At 40.8% G+C, this 23,697-nt stretch overlaps 1 protein-coding gene and 1 long non-coding RNA gene across 2 annotated transcripts; both read left to right on the top strand.

The window, feature by feature from the left end:
* The first annotated feature begins 18,950 nt into the window (after positions 1-18,950).
* Positions 18,951-20,305, top strand: LOC147456402 (uncharacterized). Its single transcript, XR_015188513.1, has 3 exons — positions 18,951-19,081; positions 19,796-19,857; positions 20,108-20,305. It is a non-coding gene; the product is annotated as an uncharacterized LOC147456402 (long non-coding RNA).
* A 1,308-nt stretch (positions 20,306-21,613) lies between these two features.
* On the top strand, positions 21,614-23,470 carry LOC147456401 (uncharacterized). Its single transcript, XM_086513847.1, has 6 exons — positions 21,614-21,632; positions 21,715-21,945; positions 22,010-22,424; positions 22,493-22,655; positions 22,721-22,948; positions 23,037-23,470. The coding sequence occupies exons 1-6, from the start codon at positions 21,614-21,616 to the stop codon at positions 23,397-23,399; spliced, it is 1,419 nt and encodes a 472-aa protein (XP_086369973.1). The 3' UTR covers positions 23,400-23,470.
* The last annotated feature ends 227 nt before the right edge of the window (positions 23,471-23,697 follow it).

Raw genomic sequence — 23,697 nt, 5'->3', positions numbered from 1 at the left:
TTTCCTTGTAAAAAATTGACGATTTTGTGTATTTTTAAGTTCCAAAATTTGCTATGAGCACATATTCTTGTTTTACACACCAAGGGGCACCTTGGGTAGAAACATAAGTCCGTTCTCACCACCTGGACATCATACGCATATGATGTCTTAGAGGCCAGATCTGAAGTCAAAAGTTACAACAACTGAGTGCACCCTTGTGATCTACAACATTTAGGAAGAATTGTTAGGTAAAGGCGGTGTGCCTCATCTTGCTTTGCTCGTGTCCGTCGGCCAGTGTCCGACTGCGCACATTTATCTTCTTATTGTTTATACATACAAAGAATAAGGAGCTCTCACACACTCTCACATGGTGCTCACACAGTAAGATTTTGGGAGCTCCACCCCACATCCTGTGTCGTGCTCTCTCTCTCTCCCTCTCTCCCCTTCGCACTCTCCGCACGCACACCGCATTCGCGCACTTACAATTGGTATCAGAGCTGGCTTCATTCCCAAAATTGCTTTTGCGTGCACGCACTGTCAAGAGTACAAACAGGGTTTTGACTTCGGCATTGGTAAATTCAGCTTTCCGAGAGCGTTTCCACTAGGTGTCTTGGTATTTTACCTCCCTTTCGAAGCCATTCAAGCCATCAGAAACCTCATTCGAGCTACGGTTCAGAACCTGCATTTTTCAACCCTCTTTTGGCAGGTTATGCTGTAGTTTTGGGCCAAAACAGAGGTTTTTGGCATATCTCTAACACCCGGACTCGGATACATGTGATTTAAGAGTCTACCTTGGGGTTTTGGCACGTTCCGGACGTGCTGATTATATCAAAATTTTAAAATTTTGAGTGATGAATTTTTTGCAGCAGCAGTTGTTTATTGTGTGTCAAGGATTCCACACATTGTTTGCTCTCCGATGTGAGAGTGGTATTTGCTGCAAGTTTCCTCACAGGTGGGAGAATACGATGTATGCCTTATGTGGTTTGATGCCCAAGGAGACTCATGTAATTGCCGTTTGAGCTCGGCAATGTATGCCTTGAGCATGTTTTTTGGCAGTCATAGGTAGAGCATGTATTTGTGTACTAGATTTGCAGGTGTTTGCAATGATGTATGCAAAGTGTGGAGATTGGTGCATGCATTTGGAGTGCGGTTTGATGCGCTTTGGGTTCTCATGGTTTTGTGTGTTCAGTTACTCTGGTTATTGATTTTGTAGCCATTTTGCTAACAAAACTCTGGTGAAATTTTCCCATCAATTTTATGCGCATCGTTGGTGCGATTGAGGTTGTGATTGCTTGTAGCACTCAGGATTTGTGTGCAGTGTTTTCCCTTTTGGGTGGTGCATTGTGAGCGTGTTTCGCTCTGCATTTTTGGTCTTGAGCTGTGAGTGCTCAACCATTTGGAGCTTCCAATTTTGACTCCCAGCTATAGGTTGAGTTTAGTACTCCCACATAGGTGTTGCCATTTGCAGTTGAGGACATCTTCTGGAATGTTTTGGCTTGCATACCGGTTTTGACACAGGAGGTGTCTTGAGATTTTGTTTTGTGTATGCTTTTGTGGGATAGTGGCTAGAGGTTACTCGCCATAGTTTGTGATCGAGTTTAGCTCTCACTTTTGATAGGTTTTGTCAGTTTGGACACAGTTTGGTGTTCTTGTACCCACTCTTGCAGGAGTGAGGAGTTGTGTATGCTATGGTTTTCTGGCACATTGTTCATTCATTGACACATTTTGGCAGTAGTTTTTCACTCACATATGTACGTCATTTGTGGCACCGTTGAGTAATACTCCGGCTAGAGCGGTTTGGCTTTGTGTATGAATTTGTGAGGTGATTCCGGACGAGTACATTCGTGGATTGGCCATTTGGGCATTTTTTGTTGTCTCCATTGCGATTTACTGTTGAGGTTTTGCTCCAGTTACAGAGGAGACTGCCAAAATTTTGCCAGATATGTATGCCTATTGTAGAGGTTAGTGCGTTTGACCTTTTGGTCACCTTCTTTGCTTGAGATAATGGTTTTCTCTCGGGTCGGAGAGTCTTGTGATCTCAAGCATTGTTTGCCATAGTTTTGGCATGGATATGGAGACACTTTAGGTTAGAGGTGGTTCTTGTTCACGATCGCGACTGACATGTTGGCATTGTGGCCAAGATGGGCATATTAGGCACCATTGCTTCAAGCGTATGAGGCAATGGAAGAGGCAGATGCATGGTGCTACTATGAGGACAAATGCTAGAGAGTATGCATGTGACGGGCATGTCACATTTGAGTCTAGCTTGCCTTCAGACTACTTTGTGTCTTGGGATATCACATAGTCTACGCGTTTTCTACTAGACGAGCATGCAGTGTTTCAGGTGATGCCACATCGTGATTTGTTTTTCTCTTTGTCTAGTGGAAAACTTGATTGTGTGCAGTTTGAGGATGATTCAGCATATGACATAGAGTGTGCTGGAGATGTATGCATGTCCTTACCTAGCAGTGCATTCCTTACACTACGAGATGTACATTATGTACTAGGACTCAACTAGACTCTCATTTCAATGCGTCAGTTGAAGTAGTGGACATTGTCTACTGCTTGGAGAGTGGTCATTTCAGATGCATAGGGGATCACTGGTGATAGCCAGAGGTGCTAGGAGTGGTCTGGTATACCCTTTGCATATTTCTAACACACGAGGCGATGTAGTCTATGTGTATTTGCAACCATGTTTGGAGAAAGAGACGGGGCGTGTCTCTTTTTGCGGATGTGCTGCATGGAGAGGTGCTTTTGTCTTGTGGTGACGTTCACTCAGATAGTGGTATCTTTGGGAATGCATAGCTTTGTCAATCATCAGTTGAGGTGACATCAGTTGAGCCAGAGACCGATGCATTGTTCTATGATGCGTTTGATACGTTTGAGGGTGACAGTGTCCTTCAGATAGCTGTGGGAGATTGTAGTGGTGCTGATTTTTTGGTTTTGCAGTCATTCTTAGCAGATATGCCTTTGCCAGACGATGCTGACATGGTGATGCATAGTCAGGTGGTTCCTGATGAGGATGCATATGGCACTGAGGTTGCTGAAAGGGATAGGTTGGCACATATAGTGCATGTTTTTTTGGCTTTTTGGTCTCTCATGTCTAACCTTTTGGTCTCAGACTTGATCTTGCTTATGCGGTTGGTGCATTTGCAGTGGGAGTTGTCAGTCATGTGATGACTGACATTGGCATTGTGCATTGTGGAGCCATGTAGGTCGTCACTCGATACCTACATGAGGAGTGTCATTGTGGCTCTAACCCTAGTAGTATGCATGTTGTATCTACACTAGAGTATGTTTGGAGTGAGGCAGTGGGCATAGGTTGAGAGCCGTCTTCTCTCACCTCTTGTATATACTAGTTGTAGGCTAGTCTTCTCCCCACTTATCGGCACATAGCCTTTAGTGGGAGAATGCTAGGTAAAGGTGGTGTGACTCACCGTGCTTTGCCCGTGTCTATCGGCCAGGGTAAGAGTGCCCACATTTATCTCCTTATTCTTTATACATACAAAGAATAAGGAGCTCTCATACACTCTCACATGGTGCTCACACACTGATATTTTGGGAGCTCCACCCCACATCCTATGTCGTGCTCTCTCTCTCTCTCTCTCTCTCTCTCTCTCTCTCTCTCCCCCCCCCCCCCCCCTCCCCCTTTGCACTCTTCGCATGCGCACTGTATTCGTGCACTCACAAACATATGGGTCAAATTTCATTAAATTTGAAGCATTTTTGGGCTTGCAAAGACCACAGAAGGATCTAGGAAAATTAAAGGCTTAAATTGATCATAAGTTGCACAAAAAAAGGTCAAATTCAATTCTAATAGTTGTTGTGAGTTGCCAGTGTAGTGAGGAACCTCTGGAGTTAAATTCACCTCAAACTGACCAGTTGGATATCGTACACGTATGATATCTAAAGAGATCTTTAGGGACCAAAATTGAAATATGATCTTACCAGGGTGTTAAGCACAACAAAAAAAGCTTACATACCAAGTATGGGCCAATTCTAAGCACATAGACATCATACACATATGATGTCTCAAGGCCAGGTCTGACAATCCAATTTCACTTTTGATCACATAGGGGGTTTGAGAGTGATGTGTTAAGCTTGCTTGCAAAATTTCATCTCATTTCGAACATACTTTTGCATTTAAAGAGATTTTTGTAGATTCAAGAGGGTAAAGGCGGAAAGTGGTGATTTTAACAATTTTGACATCCAAATTTGCTGTGATCACATATTCTTGTTGTATGTATCAAGGAGTACCTTGGGTAGAAGCATAAGTGAAATCTGAGCAAAAAGACATCATACACGTATTATGTCTTAGGGGCCAAATTTGGGTCAAATTAGACATCTGAGTATACCCTAGTGTCCTAGAGCATAAAAGAAGTCTCTAGCCAAAATTTCATTGCATTTGGAGCTCATTTGCGCTTGTAAAAGCCAAAAGACAAAAACTGGGCAGATTCATGCTTGTATTGACCATAAATTGCACAAAAAGTGTTCAAATTGAATTTTGAAAGTTGTTGAGAGTTGCTTGAGTGATAAAGAGTCATTGGAACAAAAGTCACTTCATTTTGCCACAAAAGACATCATAAGTGTATGATGTCTCAAGTGCCAAATTAGAGGTCAAAACTCACTTCTTGAGCTCACAAAAGTGTTTTCCATCACAAGATAAGCCTAGATACCAAGTTCCATTCAATTTGGACCACTTTTGGCTTAGTAAACCGTCCTGGGAAGTTAGAGGCAACCTAACAGAAAAAGGATTGATAGACCTATCTAAAAGTGTCAGAACCACAATCTAAGACTTGGAGTGATTAGAGTACATCAAGGAGAGTCTACAGTTGAAGTTTGGAGCAATTCTGAGTTAGGAGACATCATATGCATATGAAGTCTCCGGGCACAGATTGACTATTTTGGTCATAACTTGAGCTATCGATATCGGATTCAAAAACTTTTTTTATCAAAACAAAGCTCTAGAGTAGCTCTACAAGTTTCACTGTCAACCCTAAACAATAAATAAAGATCCTATGTGTCATTCATTGTTGGTCAGCGTTCGAAAAAACGTCGTTTAAGGCCTCAAAATTCATCCGAAAGTTAGGGGTGTCTAAAACTGACAATTTGAGAAAATGATCGTGGTGACATAGTTTTGACTTTTCCCTAACCAAAGCACTTGAACACAATGGTATAGGTATTCTTACACCAAGCTCAAGCTCTTAAGAGCATAGATCATGTTCTCTTTAGAGTCAAAATCAGCTTATACAAGCTTCAAGATCCCAACAATAGAGGAGCATCCCCCCATAATGGATCTTCCAAACTTGTAATTGATAAATACCAAGCTTGTTGAAAGAGTTTGGATAACAGATCATAAGAGTAAAGGAAAATATATATGTATTGATGTGACAGTGAGATCAACCTTTATAGGTGCTCATAGCCATACCCAAAAGAGTTGACAGATTACAATCTCTTATATGTCTATACATACAGAGTTGAATATCAATGGAAATCTATAGTTTTTGACAATTATGGATAAGAGTATAGAGCTGTAGAAAGCACAAACCAACACATTGCATTAGAAATGAGTGGATATTTGGTCAATGGAGGACCGCAAGTACCTCAACCAAACACAATAATTCCTACAAGAATTCCAAAAAGGGAGCCACCTGGATTTCCTTCAAATGCGATAATGAGAGATGAAGTGATCACAGAGATGGTAGACATGCCTTCTCAAGGACCAATTTCCAATAGAACGATTAATCCCTTCGAAGAAAAACCTAGGCATAGTAGAAGACCTAAAGTGAGAGAAGGATTGTGAGAGTCTATGGTTAGACTTGTATACAATCGGCAAGTTAGACTATCCTAGATCCAGAAATGGGTAAACAAGAAATACTTTGGAGATAAGGATCCGAGAGATCACGTAACAACTTTTAGAAGAGTTATTAGAGTAGAAGAAGTTTTGGATTTTGTAACATAGCCTACAAGATTTGGACTGACTCTCAAAGATGACGCGGCTACATGGTTCGACTTAGTGGAAAGTCGGGATTTTGAGACTCTAGACGAGCTGTTTGAGGAATTCATCGAAGAATTCTTACAAAAAGGCATAGCTCATAATATGGTCTTGCAAATTCACAGATCCAAGCAGAAAGTGGGTGAATCAATACGCAAAGTGGCATTACGGCTCAAGAGATATGTAAAGTTCTGTCCGAGAGCTAAACTATCTACGCAGGCACAATTGATGTTGATCTTTATTTAAGGAATGAGGCATGTGGGTTTTCAGAAGGATCTTCATATGATAAGGAGCTTGACACTAAACAAATTGATCAAAGAAGTTCTTTATCTGGTGGATAATTATGAGAAATATAAAGAAAACAATTTTAAGAGTCAAGAGGACAACACATCCTCTCAGCATAGTGATTCACAGATGAGTGAGTCCATTGAAAAACCAACGGTATCTATTGATCAAGAAATATTTATTAAAGAAATGATCAAGAGGTTAGCTCCTCTTGTAAATGTTGATCCGAGGGAGCTTAAGTGGTGTGAAACTGAGAGAAAATGGACGAATTATATGAGGGAAGAGTGTTACTATAGCATGGAGTATGCTAGGGAAAGGTATGTACAACCTGTTCCAGTAGCACCTATCCCACCTAGATACATTACAAAGAATGCACCAGGACCAATAGGAGTTTCAAGGACACAGCCTATCTTAGGACAAAAATCTCTACGTCTAGTTGCTAGATTGCCTGTAGACATGACATACACATCGATGATGGAAGCATCTAATAAACAAGCGTTAGTACGAACTACAATATATTATAACAACCAAAGTGGGTACTACCCTTCAAAGAGACCTTAGATGAGAGAGACACACGGAGTGACAACCTCCATCTCTTGTGTATTGACCTGAAGAAAGAAGGTATGAGATGGACAAAAGGACATTGTGGTTCATTGTTGCGAGTAGAGGCTTATCAAGGTTAAAGCTTGTTTACAATCAAGAAGAAATGCAAGAAGAAGCTCCTTAGCTAGATTGTCACAAAAGCCGTGGCAACCCTTGGTCAAACAATGTCCTCAAACGGAGATCACTCAAGCAAATGCCTATTTTTTGACTGTGGCATCACTCACTTGATCCCCAAGTGTCCAAAAAACCCAAACCAAATCAAAAAGATCACAACAACTATCTTAGGGATTGTTCAGCTACCGAGTAGTCAAAAAATAAAAATGTCGTACCAGTTCAAGTAGTTACGAGAGCACAAGCTCAAAAGGAAGCTGATGAGAATCTAGAGACAAAGAAAAGGGAAACTAGCACGAGTCCAAAGACGGGTAAACCAAATACTGACACACCTAGGCAAAAACCCCAGGAGCAAACAAAATAGTTGGAAATCTAGAAAGGCTAGGATGAAAGCACGTAGAGAACGAGAGCAAAAATCTATGGTTGAGAAGCTTACCCAAGCTGAAGAGAAGATAAGACAACATGAGGAATGGGTTGCACCTTCTCTTATGAAGGCAACTTAACCTCCAGAAGAACCATCCACAGAAGAGAAATTGAGAAGTACCAGTTTGGGAAGATCAAAATTGGTAGAAAAGGTTAATGAGCCAGTAGATGCCCTCTTGAAAGACTATGAAGCATGTTTCAAAAACAACCAGACCCAAGAACAGAGGTGGATGACATATCCATATGCGGAACTAGAAACACAAAGGCTTGATTTGTGCAAGAAAATGATTCAAACAACCCAAGCTTACTAGAACCACCAGTTGGAAAACCTGAGGGTGTGATCCTTGTCCCACCTACACTAGTAATCCCACAAATCCAGGAACAAAAAGAGCCAGATTCCAGTCACAAGCACATACCAAAGCTCAAGGACCCAACATTAGAACCAAGAATAGTATTGAATACCACGGATAACTCTTCCGAGGGATTTCACATAGCTATACCTAAGAGTTGTAAAGAAATAGATGGTCTTGAAAAATTGTGGAAACAAGTGAGAGAGTCCAATGAAGCGAGTGACATAAGAAGACAAGTAAACCAGACAGGCGATGGAAGAGGAGTGTCTCGACTCTCTTCCACCAATAGAGGAATTTGAGACTAGATCTCAAATGAATCTAGAAGTGGAATTGTATTGGGGAGACAAAGGATATGTACAGTCTATGGATAGTCAACCTGATTCGCTAAGAACACTACCATTCTATATGGGAGAGTACGAGGCCAAGTCAGAGGTTGTTGCATTCCCATCATAGAGACTATCTTCCAGAAAAGTCATTGATTCAAAAAGGTCGATAGACATTTTGTTGAAACCAGTTAACTGTACGATAACATTAACGGAGTTTCTCAGAATACGACCAAACATGTTGGCTACTGTGTAAAAATGCCTAGAAAAATTTGGTGTTAAAAAACCAATGACTAAAATCAAGGAAGTGATCAAAGAGCTGGAAATGCCTTAGCTAAACACTAGGCTAGTGCCATTAAACAAGTCGGAGAGTATTATGAGGGAGAAGATGGGAAAACCACTCTTCCTATGGAATTCCAAGGTGTAAAAACCATGGAAATCCTTGATAGCGGAGCTGGTGTTTCCATCGAACCAAAAGAGGTCTAAAAAAATAGAGAAAACCAATAGTGAGGGCTACAAGGATGAAACTGTAGCTTGCAGAGACGCACACACGAAAGCCCATATTACTGCTAGAAAAAGTAGTTGCTACTTCTTGTGGCATTGAATATGAAAAAACCTTTTCTATTGTTGATTTTGGCAAGAAGAACAACCATGATATCATTCTAGGAAGACCATTCATGAGACACATCTAAAATGCCAAGATTGGGGTTATAACCATATGTACCTGAGACATATGGAAATCACAATGAGAATAAATCTCAAGGACCATAGTAACAAGGATGTGATGAGAACCCCTGTGGAAGAGTTTGATTCTGCTACTGTAGTAAAATCAAAACTTCCAGCATGGTTGGGTAAGCCTAAAGAACTGTGGATGTGTGGAGCTTCACAATGCAAAAGCTTAAAGTGAGAGCAATGTATTTTAGAAAGGGAAATTAAAGATAAGGATTATATTCCGAGACCCTTTCTTGAGGAAGAATTAGAGACACTTGAATGGGAACTTGTGTCAGGCCAAGGTCCACCCTAGAGGTCAAGGACCTGGCCGAGGGCCGCACTATCTGGTTGCCTAGTAGAGAAGGGATTCTGCAAGTCAAGGGTCGATAAAAAGGGTGGTTGGGTGGAGGATGTCATGGAGGAGGGGGAGGGTTGCATGAGGCATGCATGTCTCTCTCTCTCTCTCTCTCTCTCTCTCTCTCTCTCTCTCTCTCTCTCTCTCTCTCTCTCTCTCTCTCTCTCTCTCTCTCTCTCTCTCTCTCTCTCTCTCTCTCTCTCTCTCTCTCTCTCTCTCTCTCTCTCGGCGGGTTTGGGCCGTGAAGGAAGCTATGCAAGAGGATCAGCCAAGGAGTAGGCGACCATGAGGAGTCCTATGGCAGGATGGACAGAGCTCAGGGGACACAGGAGCGGTCTCTTGCATGGAGGTGGCTGGTTTGATAGAGCGAGGAACAGTGTGCAAGCACCATTAAACAAGGAATGGTGTGGCCTGCAACCTTCATCAAATGAGGAATTCTCTCCCTCTTTCTGTTCGCCCTACCCCATGGGAGTTTTTTTGACACACGATCGTCCCTTGGTTCGCGGCCTGTACTATGCTCCATGGGATGGGTCTTCTTCTGCGCACAGCGGGCCGCCATCTCTGTGATATGAGCAAAACGTTCACACTTGTTTTTTCTTCTTTTTGCTTTGGATTCCCTAGGGTGCCCAAGGGGCCACCCAAGGGCCCCCTCCCACCACGGTACTACTCACGGGCTTCGACCTTAGTGTCGTGATTTTCCAAGGCATGGGATTGTGGAATTGTAGCAATACTAGACAAGACACGGGACATAGAATTTCAGGTTTGTAGAAAATTTGAAATGCAAAGACATGCAAACCATTACCATGCACGGCAAGGTCGTGTTTTCACGGAATTTCTATGAGTTTTTTGAATTGCCAAGGCATCAATGGTGATGCAGCTCTTGCATCCAAACAAGTGCGACGACGAGACTGACGTAGCTTTTGGATGGCGTGATTACACTTCATCTCTAACCTTCAAAGGTAAGGTATGCATATATTTTTTTTTTGTTTGCCACAAATTTTGAGCCATGCTGTGTAACTCGCGCATGTGCTAGACGTGTAAGTGCATCCACAAGCAAGGCTTGTACTAAGCACAAGGTGATTTTGTGATTAGCATAAGCATAACAAGCATGATTGTTCTCCATCATCAGTACGATGAGGGATGCACGGCATGCCTTGGAAAATTATCGTGCTTGACATAGCACGGTGGATAGGCCGGATGTTTTCAGTCAATCCGGATTTGCAAATAGCTTTTACATGCTTCGACAAACAATTTCAGGTACGCTTTGTCGATGCATTACAATATGCCCCTACTCCATTGTTATTTACATAACTTGATCTACAATTAATTGTTGTATCTTTGCATAAAGTAATGTATGAGAATCGAACGATAATCTTTACATGCAACATATAGTGCAATTTAGGCACTCCAAGCACAAGCACGGCTTGTGACATTTGTTTTACACATTACAATTTTGTTGGCATTGAACCAATGCTTAACCTGCCACCTTGACTCAAGCATGGCTTGAGTACCTGCAGCCTTGATCTGCTACACGGATCATCATCAGTTCAATTTTTATGCCCATGGAATCTGAAGAAGATTGGCACCCCCTGTGGCTCGTCTTCGTGAAGGGTGCACAGAGCTCGGCATGGCCGACTTCTTGTCACTGCTTTTCCAGAAGCCGAAAAAGATGCTCGCCACACAACACTAGCCAATTTCATTGGAAATTTCTTGACACGATCAATTCTTGTTTTCCATGCTCTTTGTACGTCGTTACCAGTATCTATTACCAAAACTAATGTACTTCTATGAAGCGAGGCTTCAATTTGGGCATCTTGCATTGAAGATTCCCACATTTGGACTATGCTATGAGCATACAAACTTGAGGGAAAATTGTCAATATGCTTGCAGGTTATTTCTTTACATACCATATGGCGTGCATGATACACAAGGGTTTATATGATACACACGACAATCCTCTCTCGCGCAACAATAGGACTATGACCTGCATTTGAGCGAGTTTTTCCTTGATATCTCAAGACAACTAGTTACAACAGAATGACCAAGTTAGATAATTTTAAGTTTTCTTGTATTTTTCCATGTTTTCACGTTTACTTTGGAAACTCTTGTTGTTGTGCAAAGAAAATTGCTTTGACAGTTTCAAGCGAAGCAAGGCTTCTACCGTGTGCCACAATACAGCCGATTGACTTCAAATCAAGGGCATTGGAAGCCAAGTTTGGGAAACTGGTACAATAGGGATTTCATCTCACCAAATCTCTACCAGTATAGACTGTGCAAGGCACTTATGGTTTTGGCTCTCATGTTTGCGGCCGTCATAATCGCCAAGGGCATACAATTCTGCATGTAAGGCATGCTAACCGGGTGGCATGGATTCCACCGCTTCATGGATTACGTTTTTGCTATCACACTCACAACTCTATCAAGGAAAATCTAAGTGATGGAATGTTCCTCAACCCAGCATGCTCTCTCTCTCTCTCTCTCTCTCTCTCTCTCTCTCTCTCTCTCTCTCTCTCTCTCTCTCTCTATCTATCTATCTTTCCTAAATTCTTTAAGGGAATAATGCAAACCTTTTGAATAAGATTATGGAATACGTTTTTCTTGTGAGTCAACCTGAGCCAAGGTGCTCTCACTCTCAGCTAGAACTTGGCCAAGACACCATCCAAACTAGTCTTCATCGATTTGTCGATTGAACACTCACTCACATAAGGGCTATGATACACATAGGCTGGCTAAGAGCCATTGTCAGATCTAGGGTAAGACCCAACTACCGGCATTCCTTGGGTGATTGTTCTTCAGCTTGAACAGATCTACCAAGTGGACTCCCCATCTATGTTAATGACCCAGCAAGATTATTGCCATTACACATGTTTTTGGGTATGTTTTAAGCACTACATGTTTTAGTGCAAAGATTGAGTTCAATTTTTGATGAACTTACATTCACATAGGCTGATCTATAACACGACGTTTAGATGAAATAAGAATTTCAAACAACATGGTTGTCCATACAAGCTTGGAGTCCCACCCAGCGTGGATCTCCCATTTTCTCTATAGCACTGGGTGTGCATATAGGAGCACAGTTTTGTGGTATGACCACATATGTGATTACTAAATCATAGAATACGTGTTGATGGTCATTTTTGGACACTTTCACACTTTGTTTTTCAAGCAATCTATCTGCCAAGGGATAGTCAAAACGTTCTTTCCAAACTTTCACCACGGGGCTGGTTTGGCAAGATATACCTAGGGGTTTGGATTGCCAAGGCAACACCCAGGGTCACAAGTTCAATTTATTTATCTTCACTAATCTCTAATGTTAGCGATTAGCAGATCAAAAAATTTTTGATATGGTAAGATTACAGGCTAAGGGTTGTATTTGACTTTCGGGTAAGTATCAGGTAATTTCCACCTCCTTGTAACTACATGTTTTTTGGATTTATTTTACTTTCCAATTAAGTTTGTATGCATTATGTAACCGGGATGTTTGAGCTAGAAGGCTTCATCCAGCTTTCTCTTTAGCCAAGTGACAAGGTCATGGACGAGCATAGTATTTTGAGAAAATATTGTTATTTTCTCCCTTCCCTGTTCATCAAGATATCGTAATAGGTTTGAATCTTGTTGAAACAATTACAGGCCTACATGGTACGGTTTTGTTTGGCACATGTTGTCACATGGGACACAACATGGTCTAGGACCTCAAGGAGTTCGGTTTAGCCAGTGTGGAGCAATGATAATGAGGGTCCCTCTCACTCGCACCGCGGAGTGTTCATAGTTCCCTCCACACACCAGTACAATTTGTGCTTGATGGATGTCGCTTTCTCTGCCATCCTTACTTAAGACATATTCCACATGTGGCAAATATGAGTCTCTGGGATTGACATTGGCGCCTCTTTCCTAGTGATGTGTCATGACAACGTCCCTACGTGCTAGTCGCATCCGTTTATTAGACTAGTTGGAGCACACCATATCAGGAACAATTTCAATGGCCAAAAATTGTCGGATACAAAGTACAGACTTGTTACGATTACAAGTGCTTTGAAACCACCTTAACGGAGGGTCGTTTCTACATATAGCCAAGTATGCTATGTTACTGAGAATCTCTCATGGTTGTTACCTAGGTATGACTTGAGTTTTCACACTCTATTATGATCCAGCTCTTGTTGCAAGGATTTCACATACGTTCGTGGAAAGCCTCATCATGGAATTGCGGTTCAGATTTGTTTGTGTAAAATGCATGCACACTGGGTGTTATGGGCCCTAGTGTTTAACATAAATTTTTTCGGAGCAGCATGCCAATTCATGGACTTTTTTGTTTCTGTCATTTTTTTCACTTCAAGTGCAACTTTTCAAGCAGATTTATGAGTTTACACCCTATCGTACAAGGTAACGGCTCAGGATGGGTCTCTGTGGTTGGATGGTTTATACTTTACGAGCTTAATCCACTCCAACCCGCTTTTAGCCTAGTTGGTTGCCTCCACTCCATATCGAGTATATGGCTAGATACTCACTGGTTGAGTCATAGTTTATCGTCAGTTGTGGAAGACTATCTGTAAGTGGTGGGGGGAAGTACCTCACTCTTATTGCTGCTATTCATCCCGCGTTGGATAGACAAATTACAAGTATATTTTTCTAGTGCTAAAGGATCTGCTAAGAGCATACGTTAGCACAAAGCATTCTGAATGGGCGATTCTCTCCCTATTCTAGAATTTGCTTAGGTTATCAACTTTGAACAACTGTTGTGGTAGGGTTGGATATCGATTCAATAGTTTCATACATCAAGGACTTAGTAGGTATGCTGACAAAGCATTTTGGCATTTAACCTTCATTAAGGGTGAGTAGGTAGTTCTGCGTGTTCCAAAATGTTCAGGTGCCACTTGAGAAAACATTAGTGTTCTTAAAAAGAAGTAACCCACTTTTGTTTTCGAGGACAAAAACACTTCTCCAAGAAGGGAGTAATGTCAGGCCAAGGGCCACCCTGGAGGTCAAGGACCTGGCCAAAGTCCAACTGCCCAGTGGAGAAGGGATCTTGCAAGCCAAGGGGCTATAAAAAGGGTGGTTGGGTGGAGGATTGTTCACGTGGCAGTTCCCAGGGTCTTTCATCTTGGATACTCTAGATGTGTGTGCTATTCAAGACGGTCCAACGATGAAGTTTTGTGATAAATATGGCTATGTTCATTCCTTATTTTGCAGTGAGTGTAACTTCGGAAAACAAAGCCGAAGAAGAAAACAAGTTATATGACTGTGTAGAACACTTGGAGCTTCAAGAAGATGCCGACAACAAAAATCCGGACAACCCATCAGGTGACAAGAATGAAACTTTAACAAATGCACGGTTTTATGATTTTCCAGCTCAAAGACCCAATAACCAATGTCACCGCTACAAGAATAAAGTGCATCAGAAGTGGATACTAAAATCCTTAGTAGAAACACAACTGCAACAAGCATCCTCATATGTGGCTCTTATACATGAAGAAAAGACTCAACCAAGAAGAACACAATCATGTCAATGGGCTAACAATGATCTAATCAAGTGGATAGAAAAGTCATCCTAGAAACAACAATCAAGATCTTTCCATAACCAGCCAAACCACAAAGGGAAAGTGCTAGAATGCAACCTTGCTGAGGATAGCAACAATATTGATGATTCTTATGACATTTCTTACCAGAAACTCAGGTCATCACCATCACTAGCAGCTTTCATGACAACCAAGAAAGGCCAAAAGAAATCCTAACCAGCATATGCCAATAAACAAATTTCCTATACCCACATCTTGCACAACATAAATTCTCCCATGCATTGAGTGTGCATGCATAATAGGGCTACATTACAAGACCTTCATAGGCTCAACTTTTATTTTCCCAAGCACATCATATACCCTTGGTGATACCCTGTCATCAAGGAGGACTCCAAATAGGAGGGGGGAGGCATTCTAAATACGGACCTAATATTATGAATATTAGAGGGCAATGTTTTATGAGTATTGAATTTTTTCATTTGATTGTGATGATTTTTTGACAAAATTCAGAGTATATACCCTCTTAATAGCATTACAAGAGGAGTACTAGGACAAAAGCCATATATAAGCCCTAGGGACATTGTACAATGTACATAGCATTTATAATTCTATTAGAAAGATTTTTCTTTTTGTTGAGTTGATTTTTAGTTTTATTTTGTTATTTTTGAGATTTTCAAAAATTAAAAAATTAAAAAATCCATAATCCAGATGAAGAAAAGACTGAAGAGATGTCACGCCATACAAAACGAAGATGGTCCAAGAAAATGATGACACTTCACAAAGCATGTCTCAAGAGCCATACGCACAATGGGTAATGTCAGAGGGAAGAAAGGAACACTGATTAGCCTTCGACTATAATAGAATGGTCATAAAACTCCGGGATGCACTACAAGGACAAAGAAAGTTGGTGATCAACGAAAGGAAAGCATCCATAATAGAATGGTCATAAAACTCCGGGATGGACTACAAGGACAAAGAAAGCTGGTGATCAACTAAAGGAAAGCACCATCAAGTGTAAAGTTTCCATCATACACCATGCGAATACAAGGCAGTATACAGGAGGTAGATCTTTATACTGTAAATCTTATATCTTGTATGTGACTTAATAAAGCCTAGCAAACAAAAGGGACTAATAGTAGTGACAAGCACAAGTAGGGAAAAAGTGAGAGTTCAGTCATCTATCGTGATAGATGCCTGCAGGAGCAAACAGAGATGAAGCCAAATTTTCGTCATCATCATTGGTTCTAGATGTGTTTGGCAGCGACAAGGTGGCAGAGATGACCATCATCCTTTCTCAAGAATGAGATCCAAAAGTAAGCCAAACTTTGTCAAGAGGGTATGAATAGAGGATACAAGCTAAGGGTTAAAAAAATAAAAAAGGTCTAATCCTTAGCCAAAGTTGCAATTTTTTTCAAATTTGAACCCATGATAGCCATCTACATACCTTGTACATCATGTATTTGAGCTTTGGGGACAAATGGACAATGATAGATCATACATGGTCATCTGTCACAAATGATGTTGGATAAGGCCCTTTTGAAGCAAGTTACTAACTTGGGGAATCAACTGTGGGTTTGTCGGGCTTTAATTAAGTCATGTATCAGGTAGAAGCAATATAATGATTTACAAAGCACACAACAGCTAACAGTGGCAAATGCAACTTTGATCACCTTGATGCAGGAACAAAAACACAAGTGGTAGACAAACTAACCTTCACAAGGCTACATATCTTGTTCTTGATGAGGCGGATCGAATGCTGGACATCAGTTTTGAACCTCAAATTAGAAAAATTATCTCCCAGATTTGGCTTGACAAACAGACTTTGCATTGGAGTGTAACTTGGCCTAAAGAAGTTGAAGGCTTAGCCAGACAATTTTTTTAGAATCCTTACAAAGTTTTCATTGGCTCACAAGATCTAAAAGCCAATCATTCAATTCTACAGATTGTTGTTGCTGAGAATGAGAAATACTCAAAATTGACAGATTTGCTGGAGCAAGTGATGGATGGAGCTTTATCTATCCATGATGATAAGAGTAGCATGAAGATGAATCTCATGCTCTCTCTCTTCCTCACACACAATTGACGACAACTTAAAACTTAGATTATGATAAAGTTCTCCTAACAAAATGAGGTAGGTACCTTATATACTAATGCTACCATAGGTTAAACCTAAAATAGAGTTCAAGGGGTAAAATGGCTTTGTATGTACAATCTAGAAGTGCCATTGCACCTCAGCTTCTGCAACTAGGCTAACTACTCATTACAAATGATGTTTTAACCATAATGCGCAGCATTTCATAACTCTTAAGAAATAAGACTTTGGTGTGAAAATTGAGTTATGTCGTGATGTTGACCCACGGATCAACACTTCCCCCCTTTGAATTCATGTCGTCCCTGACATGGACTAGTTGTCACTATCGGTGCGATCTTTGTTGTCATTTTTGGTTTTGTGCTCCACTGCTTGTACTTTTGTCAAATCACAACAACAACTATAATCCATGAAAATATAATTGACGATGAACACTTTGTCCTTCACTACAAAGCCTCAAGCTGCAACATATCTAATGTTGTCATTATAGGGCTATTGCCAAATCTAAATTCAGATAGAACCCAATTTTATTTAGTTTGACTTTTGCTCATTTTCAAACTAATACTTCAAGTGCAACAGTTTCATGGATGGTGCAGGTTGGGATGGTCCCGCTCTCATATTTGTTACCTTTCACACTTTTAAATCCCTCTGTCACGTAGGTGTAAGATCTCTCTGAAGCAGTATCATACAGACTTTCCTCAGGAATGGGCTCTAAGGTTTGCGATGGCCCTGATTCACATGCGATTCACACACATTCTGTTCCATGAAAATGTGACTAACCTGGTCTCCTACGATCTATTTTCTACTCCAATTTAATCCCCCTGATCACAAATACATCAAGAAGATTACTGTTGCAAAACCATGACCTATTACCTCTTTGGTTGTTTCCAAAACCTCCAAATCAGAATCACTTCAAGCCACGTGCTTGCAATCTATACAAAAAATACTTGGTGGTGATCTCAGATCGACAAAACTTATCTCTCTTTTGGAAAAAAAAATATATTCTACTTGTAGAATCCTCAAATCAAATCCAAATTTAGTTTTGAAAAAAACACTAGGCTCCTTGTGACCACTTCTAGCTATGGTGCAAGTATGGTCTTAGTCAGTTACAAGGGAACATGGATTGCGATCCACGTTGGAGAGGGGGAATGGGAAACACGGCCAGTACACTAATGAAGGCCTTCCTATAACTTAGGGCACTCATAGCACCCCTATCCTCTCAAACACACCTTCAAAACACGCACGGCTTGCTAGCAGATCTCCACCTGCACATCACCTAATAACACACACCTTTGGCAGTACCACAATTGAACACACCCATGCCACAATGGTCAATCCTTGTGCTTAATCACAGACGACACCTCTCTCTCTCTCTCTCTCTCTCTCTCTCTCTCTCCCTCCTTGAAAATTCACACACCGATGGCTTGAGGAGTACACACAGTCGTACGCGACACCACGAATTGCACTAGAGCATAGGACGAGAGCAGAGGGGAAGGGGGAATCGACACCAAGAAGCGGAAAATGTTCCTTCACTTTACTCAAGATGATACAACCGGCTTCGTCGGCACAATCTCGTCGAGCACCCCTAAAAAAAATAGACCTCGACGACCTTCGATGGTGCTATTCTGATGGTGGAGATTCTTCCTTGCCGCCACACACACGCGAGAGCTTCCTCTCCTTGAACTTTTCTTCCCTCTCGGATGCGTCAAAAACCCTTGAGTGCAAGAAGAAAATAACTCCTCCTTTCTTAAAGTCCTCCCCCTTTTCTTTACATCCTCTCTCCCCTTCTTTAATCCCCAAGGGGCAACGAGGGGCCGTCGTTGCTCCCTTCCCCTTATTGCTCTTGTCTCTTGTATCAAACTTTACAAAAAAAGAGGCGTTCCAGCCCGCCAGCACCCTTTCTTTTGGGTCCACCTTATTCTTTTGCCATTCTTTCCTTCTTAGCCTTAAGGCTTATCTTTTGCTTTTTGGCCTGTCCAAAGGGCAAAGGATATAGAGATCACTTCTCTTTTTGCTAACTAAAATATTTTTTCTTTTTTTATAGTCATTTTGTGGTTTTTAATCAAGCACCTCTTTGTGGCATGATTAAAGTGGTAGAGAATGTGGCCACTAGGTGCATAAAATCGGTATTCGAAGTGGTTGGTAGATGTAGGGATATGAGTTGGTGATGTGTCCCATTTTTATTGGCTTGTGATGATTTTTGGAGGGGTGATAAGACACCCTGTTTAGGTTTTCAAGTAGGCCATCATTTGGATGCGTAGCCACTGTCGCAGAGGGATGGCGAGGTCGAGAGAGTTGCTTGGGTGTGCCTTCAAGGAAGTGAGGCCCATAGAGCCTGCGCTAGGTAAGGTCATCTTGCCTCGTCGCCCTTGTGAGTTGCTTTGTTGCGCAATACTGTTTCGGTCACGCAGAGATTCCATCTCTCTCTCTCTCTCTCTCTCTCTCTCTCTCTCTCTTTGCTTTGGCTTATGTGTTGTTCTTGTATGAGGTATCATGTATCGGGGCTTCTACACTACGATGGGTCTGCACGGTGTCAGTCCCGCTACCTTTGCTCGACAGCTTTAGCGTGGGTATAATCTGTTGCAAAAGCTGCTTTCGATGCCAAGACACCTCGCCCCAGCTAGCGTGCGTAGACCTCTTTGTTTGCCATTGGGACTTGCCTCCTGCCGCTTCCACAGGTCTGAGTTTAATGCGTGCTTGCCTGCGAAGAACATCTCAAGAGCGTGATGGTATTCTTTTGCTTGGTTGATGCGCATATTTCTGGAGACCTGTCTGCAGTTATATTTCGATTCAATGGGTCATGTTATTTTGCTTTGCTTATGCTTTGTTTGTGATTCAATGATCCTGGAGGATGATTCGTTGCTTGGAAGCTTAGCAGACTTGGATTTTGATTCTCTTGGAGATGCAGTTGCGTCATCGGCGGATTACTGCAAGCCTTGTAGGCTGATGAGATCTGCATTGGAGAATGAGCATGGCCACATCACTCTGAGAAGCATATGGCGGGGGTCATGTTATTTTGCTTTGCTTATGCTTTGTTTGTAATCGTTTCGGACTGCAGGGCAGTGGTAGCTATCGAGTTGGCTGCTGGGACACGACTGCTGAGAAGAACTGGGACACAATGTGAGCAGATTTATTTGGGTTGTTAAGTTCACTGATTCTGCCTTTAGATAACGTCAAAGTTAACATAATGTTGAGGCTTACATAAAGTTAAAGTTTTGGTTAGGGAATGGGGCCGGATATCTTGGCTTTGTTTCATGTCCCTGTCTTTATTTATGTACCTTATTTTGGTTGTTCTTCTTAGTGTTCTAAGTCTTGAGTACATTCGGATTGTATTATTCTTGTTATACCAACTGCTGGTTTGACTCTGCAGATCCACTGATGATAGCTTTTCTGGAGTACCTCCACACATGTTATCGATCTCAAGCCATTAGCTTGGCTAATTGTACAACTTTAACAATGTTCGATTCTGGTTTTTCGGCTGCTAAAGAAGCTCAAGGCTTTTCTTGTATACAGTAGTTGCTAATGTGCATGACTATTTTCGGATTAAGCTGAGTGATGAGAACTTTTTAAGTAATCAAGAATTTACTTTAATCTCTCAGTTTCGCAAAGTTTATGTTGGAATAGTAATGAAATTTGCCTTTTAGTTTTCTGTGAGCATCTTGGATGCTTAAAATTGGTTATGTTTCTTATATGATCACTTCTTCATGGTGATGCGAGATTTATTAACATTCTGATTCAGCCTTTTGATTCCCTACTGTCTTGTCCTTATGGTTAGCTTTGTATGTTGAATGTGTCAAGTTCCTCTGTTGTAAAGTAAAGTATTTTTTTTATGCCTCTTTAGGCAAAAAAATATAGCTTTTTCTATGGCTTACTTTCATGTTAACGGGGATTTGCCGTGATGTCTGCTCATTTGCTATTCATCTCTACATGAGTAGAGATGGAATAAAAACAGACTGAACAATAAAACGAATAGTACTATTGGATAAGCTGTGATGATTATCATATAGCCAACTATGGATTTACATCCTTCATGTTGGGTATTCTATTCTGAGCTTATGGGATAGGGAAAGACAAATGTCAAGCTTATGAGATTGGCCGAATTTATTTGTTTTCGTACATAATTTTGTTAGTAATTTCGTATGAAGATACGTTGCCAATTTTTTTTCGAACTTAGTGTAGTATTTTTGAGCAAAATAGTCTTCGGTTTTATAACACATTAGATATTGATCAAAACTAAGAAAATATTATTGTACCGAATCTTAATTTTAATATTGTAAAATAGACAGGTTTATATTATTTTTGAGAAATATAAATTTATTAAAAGATTAGGGTTTTTAATAGAATTAGGTTCTTTTAATGTAGTCAACAGCTTTTAATATTAACAAAAGAATTCTAAACTTATTTTTTTAAACTTTTGATAATTTTGGATTTCTTGAACGAAACACGTCGTCCATGAAAAGTACACCGTCTTGGTATATATTTGTTGATTGTAATGTCCTTTTATTCAGATTTATTGTGAGATATCAATATACTCTTTTGAAAATAATTAAATAACTATAGCTTACTTTCATTGCCACGTAGTCAGGTAATAAAGTTATCTCAATAAACGTGCACTCTAACTTTGAGAACGTGAGATGATACCTCCTCATTTATGAAAAGATATTGCATCATTTTATTGCAATCTCTCTAGGTCTTGGCCTTTATGCTGAACGTGAGGCATTGGAATTCATCATAGAAACACATTACTTCTCCTTTACTACTCATGCAGCTCTTATATATTCAACTGTTCCTTGCACAATATACATATGCTTTTCTTGAGCCCTTAGCTCTTCTTGCTCACTATTGCTTGCAATTCTAGCTCTATATACTTCATACAATGGATACTCCCATGAATGGTGAGTACATCAAGATTTTATTTGAGCTGTGATGTTACTTGAGCATGTGATCTTGAGTATTGACATGAGCATATGTTTGTAGATCTTAGTTTTAATGAGGCATTGTCTGAGCCCGAGCCTGTAGAAGCACCTTCCTTGCAAGTAGAGCTTCTTGAGAGTAAGAAGTGTAGCACTGCTGCTGATTTTTCACCTTTGTCTCGGAACCCCAATCAAATCTTTGAATCTTCTCCGCATAGCAAAAAACTTAGCCCAAGAGGGAAGTTGAACAAAGCCTCTTCCTCATCTATAAAAAAGGCTTTGCTCGCAGTTAGAGGTAATGTTTATTGTCTTTTATGTTGATTGATAGAGAATTTTGCTCACACAAATGGTTTTTTTAGGTAAGGCGAGTAGATGCTTGGCAGATACCTCATTCTCGTCCCCTTTCTTAAAAAATATAGGCGAAGAGAAAGATGAGCTGAATGTTGAATCTTTCTCTTCGCAGCTAGCCATAACCCCTGCCCTAAGAAACTTAGCTATCTCCGAGTTGTCAGAAACTGCAAATTTTAGATTTGCATTGGAAGGCAAAGTGCTGTGTAAGTATGGTACTTATAAAATACCCAAGTCTAAATTTGGTAGATACCTACGTGCAGACCTCCTTGACAGAGAGTCTCGCCATACTGTGACTTTTGTTGTGACTGAGATATATCTCTCAGAATTTATTGAGGCCTTTGCTGCTCATGACTATGTTCGCATCGAGGGAGCATGTGTGAAAAGGGCTGTTGCAAAAGACGGCGGTACCTGTTTGTGGGCTTTGTATGCAGATGCAACTACTTTGGTTGTTAAGGTAGAGCCCTTTGAGTGTTGCCTCTACCTTTATCCAGAACAGAAGATCAAAGAGCTGTTGGCTCAAAGTTCCAATGCCAACGAGTCGGTGGCAACAGTTGCGTTCATTGTCGTCAAATAGAGAATGCAACTAGAAGTGATGGCACTCCTAGTTTTCGATTGACTATTGCAGACGGTCCGTCAACAAGTGATCGAGCTAGTGTAAGTGTTGGCCAGCTTTTAAATTTATAGCGAATTCTTTTTTTCTGATACTTGTTTTATGGCAGCTTTTGTTTGTCCCGACACGGCACCTCGACTATCAACTTATGGTCAACGAGGTTAAAGAAAAGGGATTCTACACTTGTGTTGCTCGTAACATCAACGCCTTTAAGCACCTGTCGAACACTTTGAGTGTCCTCGATGCTACAATATTGTGTCCATTGCCTCCTTCATTGGATGATGTCTTCCAAAATTACTTGCATAAACAAGTCTCGAATTTAGGCTTTGGGAAGAAGGTAAATTTTTTATTGCATATTTAGGCTGTAAGTGTTGGTCAGCCTTTGAATTTGCTAAAATCTTGATTAGTAAATGTAAAATTGGTAGGTTTTTGGAACTTTGGAGATTGTCAATGTGAACAGCTTGGATGTGGAGTTCTCTTGTGGCACGTGCAAAGGTTTGAATGTAAGCCGCCAAGCTAGCAATCCATTTTGCTACTCATGTGGAAGACAATCTACAATCAATAAGCAACCTGTGTTACCTGCCAAATTGTATCCTCAAGATGGAGAGGCTGTTGGTGTTATTTTACAAGGTGCTGTAGTCGACTCTGTACTTGGATTCTCTCGTCCATTTCTGCATCTCTTTGAGCAAATCTTGGTAGATTTAAAATCGTCACTCTTGAACTTTAAAAAGGCCGGTTGGTTCACTCTTGACAAGTCGGGTCAGGTTACTGCTTTCAAAGGTGCTTAGTTGTGTTTCTCTTTGTTGCGCTATACTTTTTGTAAAATGGCAAGTGATCTCATTTTGTGGGCAGAAAGTAAAAGATTGTACCTTGATCCCATATTTATATGTAACTTTCCGAGCAACAAAGATGTGTTGCTAAGCTTACTTCAACTTTTTAAATTGAGCCTCTCGTTGCAATCTCTTGAGTCCAAAGTAGTTGATGTTATTGTAGAGCAAATAGCATTCAGAAATGAAAACATTTTGAAAATTTGGGTGCAGCCTTGGATCATAAGTCTTCAATCGTCCTCTTTTGATCAAAGAGAAT

This window comes from Adiantum capillus-veneris, chromosome 6, assembly GCF_014529385.1.
Source record: "Adiantum capillus-veneris isolate H3 chromosome 6, ASM1452938v2, whole genome shotgun sequence".
Lineage (NCBI taxonomy): Eukaryota > Viridiplantae > Streptophyta > Polypodiopsida > Polypodiales > Pteridaceae > Adiantum > Adiantum capillus-veneris.
Note: the sequence above shows the minus strand (reverse complement) of the source record. Positions and strands in the feature narration are given on the sequence as shown.